The sequence below is a fragment of the Chlamydotis macqueenii genome, chromosome 1 (genome assembly GCF_036417535.1).
Source record: "Chlamydotis macqueenii isolate bChlMac1 chromosome 1, bChlMac1.mat, whole genome shotgun sequence".
Classification (NCBI taxonomy): Eukaryota; Metazoa; Chordata; class Aves; order Otidiformes; family Otididae; genus Chlamydotis; species Chlamydotis macqueenii.
In genome coordinates, this window is record NC_141556.1 from 22,357,478 (window position 1) to 22,374,419 (window position 16,942).

The 16,942-nt window shown below is 40.8% G+C and overlaps 1 protein-coding gene across 8 annotated transcripts in view; it reads right to left on the reverse strand.

Moving 5' to 3' along the window:
* The window catches only part of PLXNB2 (plexin B2), a 258,670-nt gene that overhangs the window by 66,791 nt on the left and 174,937 nt on the right, over positions 1-16,942 (reverse strand). For all 8 annotated transcript variants that reach the window (XM_086747090.1, XM_086747126.1, XM_086747101.1 and 5 more), the window contains 5 exons: positions 11,032-12,142; positions 9,137-9,319; positions 8,168-8,290; positions 3,633-3,733; positions 1,360-1,486 (listed from right to left, as the gene is read on the reverse strand). In XM_086747090.1, coding sequence (XP_086603216.1) covers positions 1,360-1,486; positions 3,633-3,733; positions 8,168-8,290; positions 9,137-9,319; positions 11,032-12,142 — 1,645 coding nt within the window. The remainder of the gene's footprint in view (positions 1-1,359; positions 1,487-3,632; positions 3,734-8,167; positions 8,291-9,136; positions 9,320-11,031; positions 12,143-16,942) is intronic.

The following is a 16,942-nucleotide window of genomic DNA, read 5'->3' on the forward strand; positions in this document are numbered from 1 at the left end:
TTAATTAAAATTACATTAACCTTAAGCGTTACTAGTGAATAATGAAACAAAGGCTGGATGGGCTGGAAAAGCCAGAGTTTGAAAGTGCTGAATAGAAAAGTGGCTTCCTCAAGACTCAAGGTACATGCAAGAAACCCACTGAGATCTATCATTACTACTGAAAAAGGATTTCTGAGTGGTGGTGAAATCTTAACCTCCTTGAGGAAATTATCAACACAGAGTGCATGTGAGAAACTAAAAGCAAAATAAAATGTGAAAACTTAGCAAGGAAAGAGGAAAAAATTGAAATTTAATTTTGGATGCTGTCCTTGGTTTAATGCTTTGGGTGGGTTAATTACACAGTTTAACTTTTTCCATTTTGTCTTGCCAGTAGAAATTACAACCACCCCTTTCTCACTGAAACCAGTCCGCTATGTTAGGAGTTGCAATGTTTTTTGGTGAGTAAAGGAATCATGAGGAGACAGTGGCATTAGTGATGTTACAGGCATAAATGCTCATTTGAAGTTAGGTTTGGTTTTGGGTTTTAGGTATTTTGGCCTCAGATGCTGATATGAGACACCAGAGTCTTGTCAACACAAGCTGACAAGGTCTGAACTGAGAAAAGGTGTGGATTTTAAGTGAACTAGTTACACTCTATGAAAATTTTTATTCGACACAGATATGAAATGCTGTTTACATCATTTATGAATGGCATTAAAGTGATTTGAGTTAAAGTCTCTTTCTCTCTGATTAATAGAGATTAAAAGCCATTTTACTGATTTTACTTGCTGAGCACCCCCAGGAAGCCCTCAGTCTATACTGGCATGCTCCATTTGGAGTTAGAGCAAGCAATGACACCCTGGTCACACTCTGAACACTCGGTTTTGTTGCCACAGAGTTGTTTTGCATACTGAATTTACCTTCTCCATGTACCCAGACAGACTTCGCTGTGTAGGCAAATCCACTGCTGATTTTAAAGCAACAGCTTACGGCTTTGCTGCTTACTTAAGTTTATGCTCAAGTAAGCTGAAAGGGCAGCATGCAATCTCCCCTATAAATTATTTTTTATGGGTTATACAACACTGTGCAACACTTTCATAATATTCAGGTATGTGTAAGTGCTTTATCATCCATACTAGTGCATCACTTTGGTTTACAGAGAAGGTCAAAAAGAGGATTTCTTAGAAGAAAACATGAACTGCAACCTGCCAAAACAGCAGGCAAGAAAGACCACTGTGAGAAATGACAGAGACTGAGATACCTCCAACACTATCCTATTCCTAGTTTCTACTGTGCATAAAGAAATGCAGATATTCATCTTCCTGGTAGTCACATTAATGTGCTTTAAGAACATGCAGGGAAAGTATTTTCTTGTTATACCTTAGCAGGGGCTCTGCGACTCATATTCAGTGGGTCTGCACTAATGATAGTCATACATGTGCCACTTGGACTCCATAGCCAGTCGTTCTCCTTATCAGCTGTTCTACAGTCTGCCTTCTTTGTGCACCTGACAAAACAAGAACAAAAACCAAAGCAAAGCAATATTATACCTGGACTCTGCTTTCTCTGAACTATGCAACAATTTCAGCATTAGAGCCTGAGATTACAACACAAGATGACTGGGAATTTGCTTTAATATTGGCTATTGAGGTTGCTATTACACAATTTTTAAAAGAATAAGTGATGGAATAAGTATTGATGGTTTGAGATGTCAAAAGCAAGTATTTTGGACACCACCTTGGATTAGACAACCAAATCCATAAGAGACAGTAACATTGAGCACAGGAGCCATCAGGCAACAGAGCTATTGCCTGATCATCTGAAACCAGGCTGATTAATCTTCACTGTAATATATAATGAAGTCCTGAATGAGTGGGCACAGCCTGCTTCTTTCTGCAGGTAAAGTGGCAGACACCTGGGTGTTGCCAGTAACAAGACACCCCACTCATGAGAGTAAAATGTGATAGAGAAGTATGGCTGGGGGCACACAGACTTGTGGAGAGCTCCTGTGAAACCACAGCACTAGGCATGTTTCTTTTGTAGTGAATGTTTTCATTAACTCCTGACACCCCTCTCTCTGCCAGGGCATCATTACGATTACGGGGAGATAATAGTGGTTGTGCAATCTCACCAAAAATACTGGGAGATTTTCCCACCTCCCATACAGGAAGGAGAGAAAGAAGAGATCCTGCAGTGCAGAAGCTGCATGTGTGGCTAGAAAATCTTGCTGAAGTGTGTGGGGGTGGACAGACTCATCCACAGTCTTTCTATTCCGTGCAATGTTTAGGAGAAAATGCTGTGGGATCTCTGGCTGCTATAGCAGAAGACTATTAACTCGTCAGGGGCTTTAAGACAGTGCGGTTGCTGCGGTTTTGTCAATCTTACCCTTAAAGATATCATTTACCTATGAGTCTACAGCCATAACATATCCATGAACAGGATTCAGACAAAATTTGGTGCAAATGAGAAAAACATTAGAAATTTAGTACCTTTTTTTTTTATCCATTGGAAAAAATACTAGCAAATGCAAAAACTCATGTTGGCCTGTTCTCAGAGACCATTAATATTTTGAGATATTGAGGTCAGTGGTCATATCAGAAACCTGAAGGGAAATCTAGGGAAAATTGCCTTTTGTATGATACATGACATGGCCTTCAACTCCCAGCAGCCCAGGAGGAGTTCGAGGTGTATATTCCAAATCCCCAGGTTTCATCCACAGCAACCAAAACCCAAGCTGGAAGAGTTATAGTGTATTACATAAACCTGCACGTACCACAGAAGTTTCTCTGCAGTGCTTCGTATTATGCTACGCATCAGGCTGATAGGTAACTTAATGTGATAGTTCACATTTTCAGACAAGAAGCTAGAAGCCTGAAATTCATCTGCATACTATAATTAAATAGCCCCTTTGTTCCAACAGCAAGTACTCAGAATCACGAATTCCCAAAAGCTCATGCCAAGGGGTTAATTAACTTAGTAGTCAAAAAGAGAGCTGCAGGACTGCTCTTCCCTCTCGCCACTCCAATCAATGTGGAGTGCAAAGAAGAGACATTCCAGAGCTGTTCAGTGCTGTCCTAGTTTACATGTGTTTGAATATTAATTCAGTTAACCTCTGCAGATCGTCAGATAAATGACACTTTCTGCTCTCCTACCCTTAGGTGAGGGTTCAGTGTAGCTGCACGTCTTCATAGATGACATTTATATAAAAACAGTGTTTGAGCTATACACCTTATTCCTGTCATGAACAGTTTTTTTTCTTTTATGCTCTTTTTTACACTTTCCTGCTTTACTTAAAAGATATGCTATATTTTCTGAATTTTAAATAGGGAGCACTCATAATTTCTAGGAGAAAATTTGACTGTACAGTTTAGAGAGTGATAAAACATGCAGTTAGAAGATGTATACTGATTTTCAGTACAAGTAGAAAAGTACGTATTTCCCCAAACTAATCAAATCTGCAGAAGTCAATGGGGACTTATTTGTGCAAAGAAGATTGATATCAATGTCTGCATGATAAAATTAAATCACTATCAGGAGTCTAAGGCTGAGTACAAAAAAAACAGGGTTGCTACGCCAAGCAGTAACCCACGGCATGTGTCAAAATGTGAGATATTCCATTGCTTGCACCCAAAAAAAGCACTGGCAGCACTCACCTGCCCTCTCTCACACACCAGCCACAGTACGGATCCCTCGCTTGAGTACACTTCTCACAGTCCGAATATTTGTGGCAGTCCTGCACAGGCAGCCGATGCACCTGGAGAACCGAAAGTAAGGCAAACTGTAAGGGGTCTAAAGAAGGTGTACAAGGAGATGGAAATGTTTGTGGACAGGCTTGTACAGGGCCATCATCTGTGGTAGTAGAATACTTGACCCTGTATTATGATGATGAGAGCGCAGCCTGATTTTAAGAAAATCCATACAAAACCAGAGTCTGGTTACTTCCTCCTTAACAAAGTCCACATTCACACACTTTTCCTGCTTTTTTTCACTACAATATTCTCTAATTTCTCTCCAAAGTAAGACATTGTTAGAATCCAGAATCATGAGCAAGTCTTATAAAAATTTAGTTTTTCAGTTACTTCTGGAAACCCACATTACAGCAGCCACTGCAGGACAGAAACTGCATCAACAGCTCTCTGAATTCAAGAACCAGCTACTGCAGGACGGTTATTTTCAACAGGCTAATTTGGTACTGGCTAGATCATTTTTTAAACAGAATATTCTCCCCTCCATATCACTAGCATGGAGACTAAATCATTCGGAAATGCAACCATCAGTGGCACTTTTAGCCAGAAGGCATTTCAGAAAGTCTGCAAGCGTGAGAGCCAGGGCGCTTCGGGTTACTGCACTTCTCCACGCATAACCCTCCATCATGCAATACATTCAGAAAAGAAAACGGAAAAAATTATGACAGGAAGCAGCAGGGAAAAGAGCATCATTGGTTCTCATGTCTCAGACCCCAGTATGGCTTCTGGTTTTGATTTCCTTTGGTGTTGAGAATAAACAACTTTGTCTTTCTTTGGTGCCCAGAAAAAGAAGTCAGCACACAACCATCCCTTTTAGTTATGCTGCTAAAATGATGCAAGAGGCAAACGGGACATACGCCTTCCTGTCGATGACTATGTTTTAATTTTAAAAAGCACAAAAAGTCCAGCAACAGTAACTCTGAGATGTAAGCTTTCTTTTTTGCTACCTTATCCTCTCATTTAAAACAACTGGCAGTTAGAAAACTACTTAGAAAGTCTGAGCTTTGCCTTTTCTTTCACATTTGGAGAGTTCAGTCTGACTCAGTTAAGGAAAATGTCACTACTGGCTAGTTTTCTTGCGTTTATTAATACAGAAGTTTACCTTTTCAGCACTCTTTCTACTCCCTCCTTCTTCTACAGATTCTTACCTAACTGGAGCTGAGTTACTGGCACTCTGTTTCACTAACTGGTACCCATGAGTAATTTAATATCTAGTGAATGGCTTTTTAATGACAAAGTATTTATTTCATAATTCTGGCAGGCAGAAACAAGCCCTAGAGACTGCTGTCTCTGCAAGTTTTATGTAAACTTAATGGATTTAAAAAAAATAGCAGCTCTGTTTACAGCCAGCTTCAACATGCAGAGAAACTAATTTTAGAGATTTTCTAATTGGCGCTCTTAATCAGAGAGAGTGGTAAAAGCTAAAACAAGCAAACAAGCTAGTGATTGTGGTGACTGCCACAGGCTTCTGTTTTCCTTCCAATACGGTATGTACCAGGAGGAATCTGGGATCCTACCAGTGATGTTCATTTCTAATGAACCAGCATGAGTATGGCAGGGGAGGTATGCTCCTTTCCAAATACCCCAGGAATCTGCAAGGGGTTTCTCCTGGTCTATGCCCAAGCTCTGGGAGCAGAGCGGGGAGGAGGGGGCTGACTTTTGAAAGCATTTGCTCCAAGTCACCTATTGCTATTGACACAGCAGCAGAAGCTGGGAGGTGAAGGGGGAGGAGAAGTGAAACAGGAAAGCAAGAGCTTACTTCTTACTATGGCTCTTAACCTCTGTATCATTCTTCCCCCTATTTATCTCCATCTGATTTCTTTTTAAAGGCTGCTTCGAGTTATCACCCACCACATCATCACTTTCACTTAGCTCAAGTGTTTACAGAGCCCAAGTAACTCATTTCCAAATGCTGAGGCAGGCTGCATCTGCCAGGTAGCTCAGCAGTGAGCACATGTCTATCAGCACAGCTAGCCTGCCCTTTATTGTTTACCTTATTTTAAATAACTCTAAACCATTTTAACTCCCAGGGCAAGGCTCTCATATCTTTATTCCCACAAATCCCAGTCGTGCTTAACCCAGAAGTGCACGTTTCAGCATTTATTCTTCTTCCCTTGCTTACGTCGCTTCGTTTCTCCCAGCTCCGACGGCCTCCATTCTCCTCCTGTCTATCTGCTTCTAAAAGTGGGTGGGACTGCTCATTGTAATTAACTCCTGGAGATGACAGTAATGGAATGCCATTATAGAGCTCCCAACTTTAGTTATTCATATTTAAGCTGAACAGGTTTTGTAAAAGAAAACTATTATTCGCATTATTCAGAAACTGCAGTGTCTATGTGAGTTACTTGGAAAAGATTAAACTGAAATCCTTTCTTTGGCAGAAATGTGTTGCTTTCTAAATTTAAACGTTTTGTAGAGATGGAATTATTTTTTGCAATTTTTCTCTGAAAAATTTGTCTGTGGCCTTTCTAAATTCTACCAGCTCAAGCAGACTGTCACAGAAAACTTGTCTTCCTTCAGGGTTGCTGCCGCCCCTTACGCTGCTCAGCAGCTCACGCCAGAGCCTGGTAGGGAGCTCAGGGCTGGTAAGCAACGTGCCAGCTCGTCAAACAGGGTGCCAGGCTGCCTGGGCTTTTGTGGACAAGGTTCTTCAAGTCTGGAGTTCTGTTCCAAATTTGAACAGAAGCCAAATGAGAAGCATCAACTACTCAAAAAAAAAAAAAAAATTGAAGTAACCTCTCTCACACACTGTCATATTATTAAATGCTTTATCAGTTGGGTTATCTGGCACTTCTTGCAGTGTGGCTTCTAGCCTGAAAATCTTCAGTTAGAATAGAATATTCCCATAGCAGGAATTTATATTAAACCTTTTGTAAAAAGGAAGAGAACATTCTTCCCCTACCATTTTCCCCAAATACTCAACTTTCACAGTCCCTCTCATTCTCCCTGTGTTACTGCTGCTGGAGTGCTTCCCACATCTTATTAAGTGTCACTGTTAGTGCGGCAGATGGTCACTGCCTGTCACCCACCCTGTCCTGGAGAGCTGCTGAACCGTGTGTTTGAGACTGGCAGCTCCGGCCACCACAAAGAGAAATGTCAAAAGATGGTTACAGCTGGAGGTGAAGGAGAAATCTGTCAATGTGCACTTCCAGCACAGAAGGCCAACCACATCCTGGGCTGCATCAAAAGAAGGGTGCCCAGCAGATCAAGGGAGGTGATTCCATCCCTCTGCTCTGCTCTCGTGAGACCCCACCTGGAGTACTGCATCCAACTCTGGAGCCCCCAACATAAGAAGGACATGGACCTGTTGGAACAAATCCAAGAGGAGGGCCATGAAGATGAGGAGAGGACTAGAGCACCTCTCCTATGAGGACAGGCTGAGAGAGATGGGGCTGTTCAGCCTGGAGAAGAGGAGGCTCCAGGGAGACCTTATAGCGGCTTTTAATACTTAAAGTGGGCCTATAAGGAAGCTGGAGGGGGACTTTTAACAAGAGCATGCAGTGATAGGACAAGGCACAATGGCTTTAAACTAGAAGAGGATAGATTTAGATTAGATAAAAGGAAGAAATTCTTTACTATGAGGGTAGTGAGGCACTGGAACAGGATTCCCAGAGATGTTGTGCATGCCCCATCCCTGGAAGCGTTCAAGGACAGGTTGGATGGGGCTTTGAGCAACCTGGTCTAGTGGAAGATGTCTCTGTTGAGGGCAGAGGTCCCTTCAAATCCAAATCATTCTATGATTCAATGATCCCTCTTGTCTCCTACTTGCTTTTTTCCCCCCTTCCTTTCTTTACAAACCTTCGTTGTGCCCCATCTGCCAGCACAGAAAAGGGGAACCTAGAAGAGACTGTCTGTGCCTTTCATGGCAAAGTTCAACCTTCCCTGCTGCACCCGCTCAGTTCTAGTAGAAGCTCAAACAAAAGCGTTTCCAAAGTTGCAATTACCTTCATTGGTTCTTAGTTGTTTGACAACAAGACCCAGAAACACTCCTGGTTGCTTTACAGATGTGTAAATGCTATTATGTGAGCTGCCAGTATCCTAAATCCTGAAGTACTCTTGAAAAGGACCAATGGCAGCCAAAGAATCCACTAGTACCTCATGGACACCACAGCAAACTTCAGGGTTGTCTGACCCAACGGTGTGCTGGTGCCAAACATCTCAGCTTCATCCTTGTATAGACCCCATAAGAGAGCTTTTGAGGTGAACTCACTTCCCACTCCCAATTGCTAAGCATCAAGGATGTAACTGTTCTGCAAGTCACGACAATCAAGTGATTACGTCTATCAGCTTGGACTTGAGAAAGGTCTTTATACACAGAAAGTGGGGTGAGCCCCACCGAACAGGGTGACTTCCAGGAGCAACTGAGAAACGTACAAATCTCAGGTGAAGCTGCAGAGAAAGTAAAAGCAGACCTGCTTCTTAACGCAACTGGGACATGTTACCTTGTCTGTGGTCATCACATACAGATTTTCTTGGGTCCTGTCAAGGACCAGGTCATTCTTTATGGGTTTATTTAGTTCAATAGTAAGAGAGTCGTACTCAGTTGCAGTGGATGACAGGAACACCTGTTTCACAGAACAAAGAAAGGTGGTTAATGTTTTTTCCCCAAATATCATTAATGAAAATCCTGTGTTCACTAAAGCTCACAAACTCACATTAGCGAAAATATTTCAATTTAAAGTCTATGGCACCAAAAGCAGCAAGTAAAGCATAGACGTCATGAAAATAAATTTCTCACTGCTCACAATGGCTAATATTTGTATCCTTTTTTTTTGTAAATACTGATTTATTTTAGCACTGTAAAATTAATATTTTCAACTCAGAGTCTTTGCACTTGAAAGTGTTCAAATTTGTTGTCTTCCCTTACAGTAACCAAGTTTCAGCTTCAAATTTCAAACCATGTGGTGGCACATAGCCATCAGCAAAGGTGTTTGGCGTTGCAATCTTGACATATTAACACCACAAACACGTGAACCCTTGAGCCCTACACCACACAGCCAGAACTGAGTAGTAGAGCTCCAGCTTGGGCTTCATATTGCCATCTCTATTCACTGAATGGCCAGAATGATTACAAAATGAGAAGCTGCTCTTAAACTAGTATGGGCTTGAACAGAGATAAGGCTAGAGCAGCTGTTAGATTACCTAAGGCTGTTTACACTGGGCTCTCAGGAGGTATCTAATCCCTCGGGAAAAATGTCATTCAGGCGATGCTAATTCAACCTGTGTATCGGATAGCTGAGGTACATCAGGAATAACGTGGTTTTTCTTTGAAATCAAAAATAGCAAGCTCTAAGAGAATTTGCTCCTGGTACGCGACCTTATAAATCCCATTTACTTTTAGAGTGGAAGCATTTTATCACTACAGTTCGCGACCTTTTAAACATGTTTGTCTTTTAAGTCTGATTTGTTACCTTAAGAATTTTCCCATCTGATGTTCCCAGAAAGGCCACGGTATGCCCATTCTCCACAGCCACAGTGACGGCCGTGAGATTCATCCCTTCTTTTTGTAGTACCGGCTTCTCTATCACACCGTTCTTACTTCCCAGAAGGTATGGCAAGTGTTCGGAGCCACAGGGGAAATTTTTGCTTGCATTCTAATAAGGAATAGCAATACAGAGCGATGTTAAACATTCAGATCACTAATTCCTAGCTAAGAATGAAATGCAACCCTGTTACCAGGCAGTATAATACCCCTCAGACACAGAAGAGCAGAAAGAGACATGGATTGTCTGGCCATTTCCCCTCAGCCAACAGGCAGCAATCAGAAAGCAGCCTGCTAATTGCAAACTGCTTCAACGCTTTCCCTTTCCAGGAGACATGGGGAGAGAAATTTTTTTTTCTATTTAATTATAGCAGCACAGTTTAAAAAGTAACCAGTTTGTTTAATTAAAATGAACACATCATATAGATTGGGTTGACCAATTTGGTGTTGAAGACTGGTCTTTTAATGCTGTTTTGTTTGTTACTTTGCTGCTATCCATAGAAAAGCAATCCACTGGCAACCGTCTTGTGAACTTCAACACGCTCCCTCTTCACTGTGCTTTAATTCTAAGCTGCAGGGAGTGCCACCAGAAGGACATTAATTCACACCTTGCTTTTCCTGCTATATTTAGTAACGTGTCTGTCTTTCTGATCTGAAATCCACACCCCCTTTTTGCCAGATGCCATGGCCACTCCACTTGTCACTTTCAGGATTTCTAAGTCTGATGCTCACCTCAGATGCAGGGTATTGCAGTGAGTAACATTGCTGTTTGGAAGCAAAGAGTGGGGGTTTTTTTGGCTTCTTATCAGTGCTAGTGACCTAATGTGCAGGAGGGGGCTGTGGTTTCAAGAGATAAAGGATTTCAGGTCAATACCAACATACGGTATTCCCATGCCCCGTCTCTTCAGCTGTTCCCTCCTACCCCTGGACTGTAGCACGCAACTTCTCAAGCTGTGCTCAAACAGTTGCTTATGCAAGTGTGTAACTTGCTCAGGTTGGGGAATTAAGACATTCTCCTAAAAGCTGCCTGAGCTATTTTTAAGATGATTCAATTCCTGAACCAAGTTTAGGGCTGGCTGCAGTAATGAACGGCATGCATAAGGAGAGCTTGGGAATAGGTTGAGCGGTGTGGGCAAAAACATGATAAAAGTCAACAGAAATGCTGAAAACTGCCTCTCAGAGGCACAGTCATAAATTGAAGAACCGTATCTGAAGGGCTGTAAGAGTGCCCTCTAAAAACATTATAGACAAGGTAATGACAAGCCATAAAAAGAAAAGGAAGATGGCCATCATGCTATGGAAGCATTTTGAGCCAGAGTAAAATATGAATACCACCTGAATATAAGAAATATGCGTATTTCCAGTTATCTGAAAATTGAAATCCAAGTGAGAAACAACATTGAACTCCAGATATCACCTACAAGATTCTTAATACCATTTAAAAACATTACAAATATGTTGGCTGACACCACATTTGTCTATAGTGATCATCCGGAAGCTGATCATGGATGTAACAAATCACTGCATTTGACTCAGTAATTTCCATACCAGGAGGAACTCTTTAAAAGAAATGCATTTAAGAAACCAATATTCATCTTGCCGAAGACATCAAATCTTTTTTAAAAGACTCAAAATTATTACTATTTTGCTAATTCTTGCTTGACCTGTTCCACAACCCCCCCAATCACATTCCATTTCTATAGTGAATCCAGTTACTGAGTTTTCAGTCATCTGATCTCACTATAGTTTAGCTCAAAGTCACCCAAAAACATGCAGTTGTACATTTTCCACTAATTCTAACACAGATTCTAAAACATCTATTACCAGTCCATGTGATGCACACGGGTTTTCTGCTGCAAAAAGTTTGTAAAACGAGCTGGTATTCTTTTTAGTGTAGCAATCGTTCCGGTTCTTCTCCATCTTTTCATTGATATGCCGCAAGGAAAACACACACATGGCGGATTTTAGAGAGCCATTATCTTTGTTTACTTTGCTGAAGAGTGCAACAAGAACTTTGTCATCTGAGAGGGCATCCGTAGTTTGTCTCTGCTGAGCCATGCTCTCAGCCAGCTCTTCTCCTGGGGTGGTAACATAAGCAGAATGACAGTGGTCATAGGCACCATCATCATCTTTGCAACCCAAGTCCATTTCAAAGTAGGAATAATAATGGGCATCATCTTTGCACAGACGTGCAATCAGTGTGCGGTTATTGACGGGCTGTTTCTCTTGCTGATTAAAAATAAAATAAACATAATTTTTATCCTCAAAGACCGCCACGAACTGTTGTGTGCTTGATGAGTGATAAGCTGACTTAACAGCTGCTGAGTCTGTATACATTTCAAAAATGTCTTTTCCATCCCTTTCGTAGAGCTGCCGAGTGCTGATGATTATCCCATTATCATTTGGTCCATTCCCTTTCCCAACAAACAGCACTCGGTCATTATTCAAGGAAGTGATCAGTCCCACAGTCGATACATTCTCATCGTTGCTTGCTACAAAGGACTTTTCTCCACTACTGTCCACGTAATACTCCTCATTACTAATGTCTTCTAGATCTCTGATAGCACAGATTCCCTTAAAAAGGCTTCCACACACCACAATTGTTTTATCCGCCTTGTTCAGCAACAGTAATTTGTTATAATTGTCAGTCAGTACTGCCTCTTTACATTGATTTTCGTCAATGGGAGGTGTGCACTTTTTGTTGTCCTTTTTTGGACCTGTTTCTACAGACCTTATTAGATCCAGGTTTTCTGTAAGCTGATATAGAGCATTTACCACTCCCAGATAGATTATCCCAGTGTCATTATCCACTGTTAGATGATTTAGCTCTGTATCACTCTGAAAAAATTTACGTTCCTCGTTTCTGGACAAGGTGATGCAAAAACAGCTCAAAATGTTCAGTGTCCAGATCCATAAAGCCATTTCTATGCAATACCTAAAAAGGGAAAGAACAGAAGCACATCAAACACATTGAAAGATAAAATTTACACAAAGATCAGCAACAGGCAGGGTTTCTTCTTTCATGATTTCAGACACAAATACATTTATCCTTATGCATGTGTAGACATCATGAAGATTACAGAAAGCCTCAAATCCTGTTAATTGACTAGTAATTTAATATATTGGAGAAGGATTAAACAAGGTCATATGTCTAACTGATTATCATATAACCAATTAGGTAATCAATCCTGCATTAAAGCACAATGAGAACAACAGGCAATTTGAAACAATGTAGAGTCCCACAAAGTGGTAGTGCTTCTCCAGACAGTTTCATACTCTGTGAATTATGTATTGTTGAGATTTTTAAAGTAAGCTGGAGGATCCCAGTGTTTTGGGTGGCTCCTCCTTAATAGAGGGGGAAAATGTACATAAAAGTGTTTGAGACATTTGGTGTTGCAGGACTTTCCTCAGAAAGGAAAAAATCCCTTTTTGACTACACCTAAGTCTAGATCTGGCTGCTGACGCGCTTTGAGAAGGTGTTACACTAATTCTTCATCCATGTAAAGCTGGAAGACAGTAGAGCCCTTACGCAACATTGCCTTTGACTGCTGGTACGCATTACAGTCCACCACTTCCATTCACTTGAGCACTGCAACTTAAGTTTTAAATCTGTCTTCAGAACATCACTTAGAGTTTTAGGGGCTTCAAATTCTGGTACTGGGTTTTTGTTTTCCGCAGAATTTTTACTTCCCAAGCAGATCATCTGTCTGTTTGGAATTAGACAAAGACCTTCTGAAACTTGTATGACAGGTTCTAATTTAACCTGAGGAGCTAAATGAGGTGGCACGTCCCAACCGACTTCCTAAGCACCAAACATTTTGTCAATGTTTTCTGCAAGTGTTTAGTTCTGAAAGCAGAAAACAGATGGTGGCATGCTTGGACACAGCAATGTTAGGGGAAGAAGATAAATACTGTTTGGACAAAGTACTGAAAACCAAGTACGATCCATAGTATTTTAATTTTCAAAGCTAGTCACGTGACTCCATAGCCTGATGAGGAAAGAACCTGTAAACTTACAAGGAATCTCAAGTTAAATTTGAAAATATCTGGAACTGTGAATAGAAAGGAAAAAATAAAAACCCAGAAAAGACAAGAGAAACATTTAACAAAATAATCTAACAGGCAAAAGCCTTGTAGGAGGAGGAAAATAGCACAGAATGCCAAAATGAGGAACTGAAAAAATAAAAGAAAAATAATTGTAATAATAAAGGAACCAGGCTCCTGTGTCAGATAGAATTTCAGTTTTGGCAGCAGCAACAGACTGGGGGGATGTGTAAGAGAATTGCCTGAATCATCATTTTTATACTGGATAACTAAGGTTAAATGTCAACAACTGGACTGCAAAGTTTGAGCAGTGAGGGAAGGACTCTTGCAGTGAGCACAAGCCATCTGCCAGCTCCCCAAACCACCCCCAGCATCGCCAGCAATACTGAAAGACAACTCCTGCCCTCCAGCATTGACGGCATTTTGCTTCTCTACGGAGAAAAGGTGTGTGCCACGGTGAGAACAGCTTCTCTAAAAGCAGAGTGATGCTAACATTTGAAAAACCAAAAACCTACTAAATGTAACTCAGAGTAATCATGAAGGCAAAATAAAAGGCTAACTTCAATCTTGTTTTGCTAAAGCTCTTATCATGTACCAAACTGAGCAGCTAACTGCAAAATGAGGTCAAAGAAGAGACAGTACGTTACCGACAGCACAAGCCTGACTTCTAATGATAGGCTGACCTCATATGACAGTGACCAAGAAAAGGCTAAGAATTACAACCCATTCTTCAGACACATGGACTCCAGCACATGCCTTGCAACGTAATGAAGTGTTGGACCTCTCTAAAACAACCTTAGACCCGCTCTAAGGAACCCAGAAGAATTCTGATATTATTTGTCAGAAACTCCTCTTTTCTTTCTGCTCCCAAGGACCCCAATTTTCCAAACAAGCTGCAATCCCAGCTTACATCTCTGTGGCTAAATAGTATGTCATAATGCATGTCATCTAGCTTCAAATATTTTCCCTTACAGTTACCTGCAACGAAATAAAAAAAAAAACAGGCTGACATACTACTGCAATGTTGTTCCATGAGTTTTATAATTCTACTATCTATTGCACAAGGATCAAATGTCAAAGAATTCAGATTGATTGTTCCTGTTTTTCCCACAAGGTAATTATTGTTAGATTGTTATCATCTCTGCTCTCAGTCAAAAAAAAGCCATAAATAGCTACACTTACAAAATATGCCTCAAATGAATAGAAAGTAATCTATTGTGCCTTAATTTCACCTCCATGTCCATTTATTTCAGTGGACTAATGAAATGTTTTGTCCATTTGTGTCACCCAGCTTAACAACACAGAGGCTGCACTTGCAACACACCTGCCTTTGCTGGTTCACGCCAGAGCCCAGATTTAAGGCAAAGTACATTGTGCACCTCTAAACCGGACTCTAACAGGAGTCTATCTCTCTGTACAAAAATACATAATGCTTCCTCCTTATTACTTGCTGCCTTGTTGACTTATCAGATTTATTGACTTAAATTACTCAGAAATACATGCATTCTCCATTAATTCTGCTTATTTTTTTTTTTTTTGGCATTTAGTCCCTGCCACCCTGGTCTCATGCCAAACACCATTAGATTATCTCAGACCTCCACGCAAGGTAACAGCTCTTCATTCTCTGCACCTATTGTTTTCATTTCTCCCCCCATCCCTGCTTCAAAGCAAACAGTAAACAAAAATTAAATATGCTGTTGAAAAGATCCAGAACTAAATTCCCATGCACTTCTCAAATACCAGGCTTAAGGAAAGAAAAAAGCAAACAAAACAAAAGGAGATGCATGGCAACCACAGCTCATTCTCACCTGATCTTAACTGGGAAGCAGCAGCTGGAGGAATCCTGCTACGACCAGCGGATGGGGTAGGACCTACAGGACTGCTATTACCACAGATGCCGTACTGACTTAGGTGCTATGGAAATGTATCAAGGAACAGTTCCCTGCTGTGAAAAACTTCTGTTTCAAATGAACAACTCATGGAAACACAAGAGAAAATAAGTAAGAAGGCCAGGCTGGAGCACAGAATTTGAGATGTTCAGCATGGCAAATGTATTTCCAATGGCTTAATAACATACTTTAACTACACATGGGCCTGAGTGGCTTCCTCAAAGCCATGTCCTGGTCCTGAGAGCTGACATACACCCTCTGACCTCAGTGCACACTTAGTTTTAAGCCCTTGCTCCTCGCGTCCTGTGATATAATTAGAATAATCCTTATCACTTTCCCATCAAGACTACCTGAATTGCAAAGTCATTTCCTTTTTAGATCCCTCCCTTTTTCATCCTTGCCCTCCCTATCCCTTCCCTGATCTCAAAAAAGTACTCCTCTTCTATTTCATATACGTTACAGACAACTGAATGTGATTTTGATGAGTATCCCAGAAGGATAGCAGTAATAATAAGCATACTCTCAAAGCAGAAAAAATATATGATTAAAAGGTGCATGTTAACTAAAAAGAAAGGATGGATAACATACAGCCCCTCCCTAGTCTCTCAGAGACTTGACAGATAACAAGGAAAGCGGGAGGGCAGCAATCAAGCATTTTAAAAGAAACCCACTGAAAAGAAGTGCCTTGCCATTTAGAAGAAATATCAACCTCTAGAAGTTACATGCAGGAAATGCAGAGCACCCAGGAGAACACTTCATACTGGGGAACTGCCATAAAATGACACCGTGTTGGAATGAGACAGCTACCAGAGCTCTGCCCCACCACGAGATCGATTTTAATTTAAGTACCCATAACTTCATGTCTTTCTACTCAAGCAAGACCAAGAACCTTAAGTAACTCAAAAGGCATGTAGAAAAAAAGAGCATCTATAATCTACAAGCACAACGTGAGTTTCAAATTGACTTCACACTGTTATAAATACCCTTAAGAATCAGCACTAGCAACACGCTGCCATGGATGCGGCAGGTGTTTTCCTCCTTCACTGCACAATCCTCTGCTGTACCCGTACACGGGAACCTTCAACTTTTAAGCCATCCCCAGTCACTTTTCTTTAGCCTTCAATATAACTTCAGCTTTATGTTAATTTATTGCGTTCATTTCAGCTAAAGTGAAAGAATACCAAATTTTGCCTGAAATCGGAATAACTAAGAACAAAAACAAGTGTTATTCCCAAAAATGAGGGGCAAGAAAGTCTCCAGTGAAGGAACAATCTCACCAGTTTAGCTTCTGTGGTGTTTTTGCAGAGGTGTTCTTCACTGACCATATGTATACTGAACTAAACTCTGTTACTTCATCTCATCCAGACAAAGTTTTGTTACTTGAAATTCTGGGTCTAGAGATAAATGTTTCCCCTAATGAGGGAGACCCAAAAGATCCAAAAGTCCATAAAATTAAAAAAAAAAATGTTAAAAAGACCCCAAAATTGCAACATAAGAAAAGGTAAAAGTCCAAACCCAAATGCCATAGATATTTGGAGAATGGAATGAAAAGGAATTTCTCCCTCATTCTGAGAAACTTTGCTTTTAGCCTCTGATAGTTTTTTAGCTTCTGATATGTTTTCCACACGCCAAAAAGAATTTAGCTTTCATTTTCAAGCTCAAAGGAATTCAGAATAGAAACTAGGGAATGTGTGTGAGTGCTCTCCTCCCCAGAGACAACTTTTGTTATTGTTTCCTAAAACCAAGGAATGATGGAGCTCACTGATTCAGAGATGGAATCACCTGGAAAAACACTCTGGAGG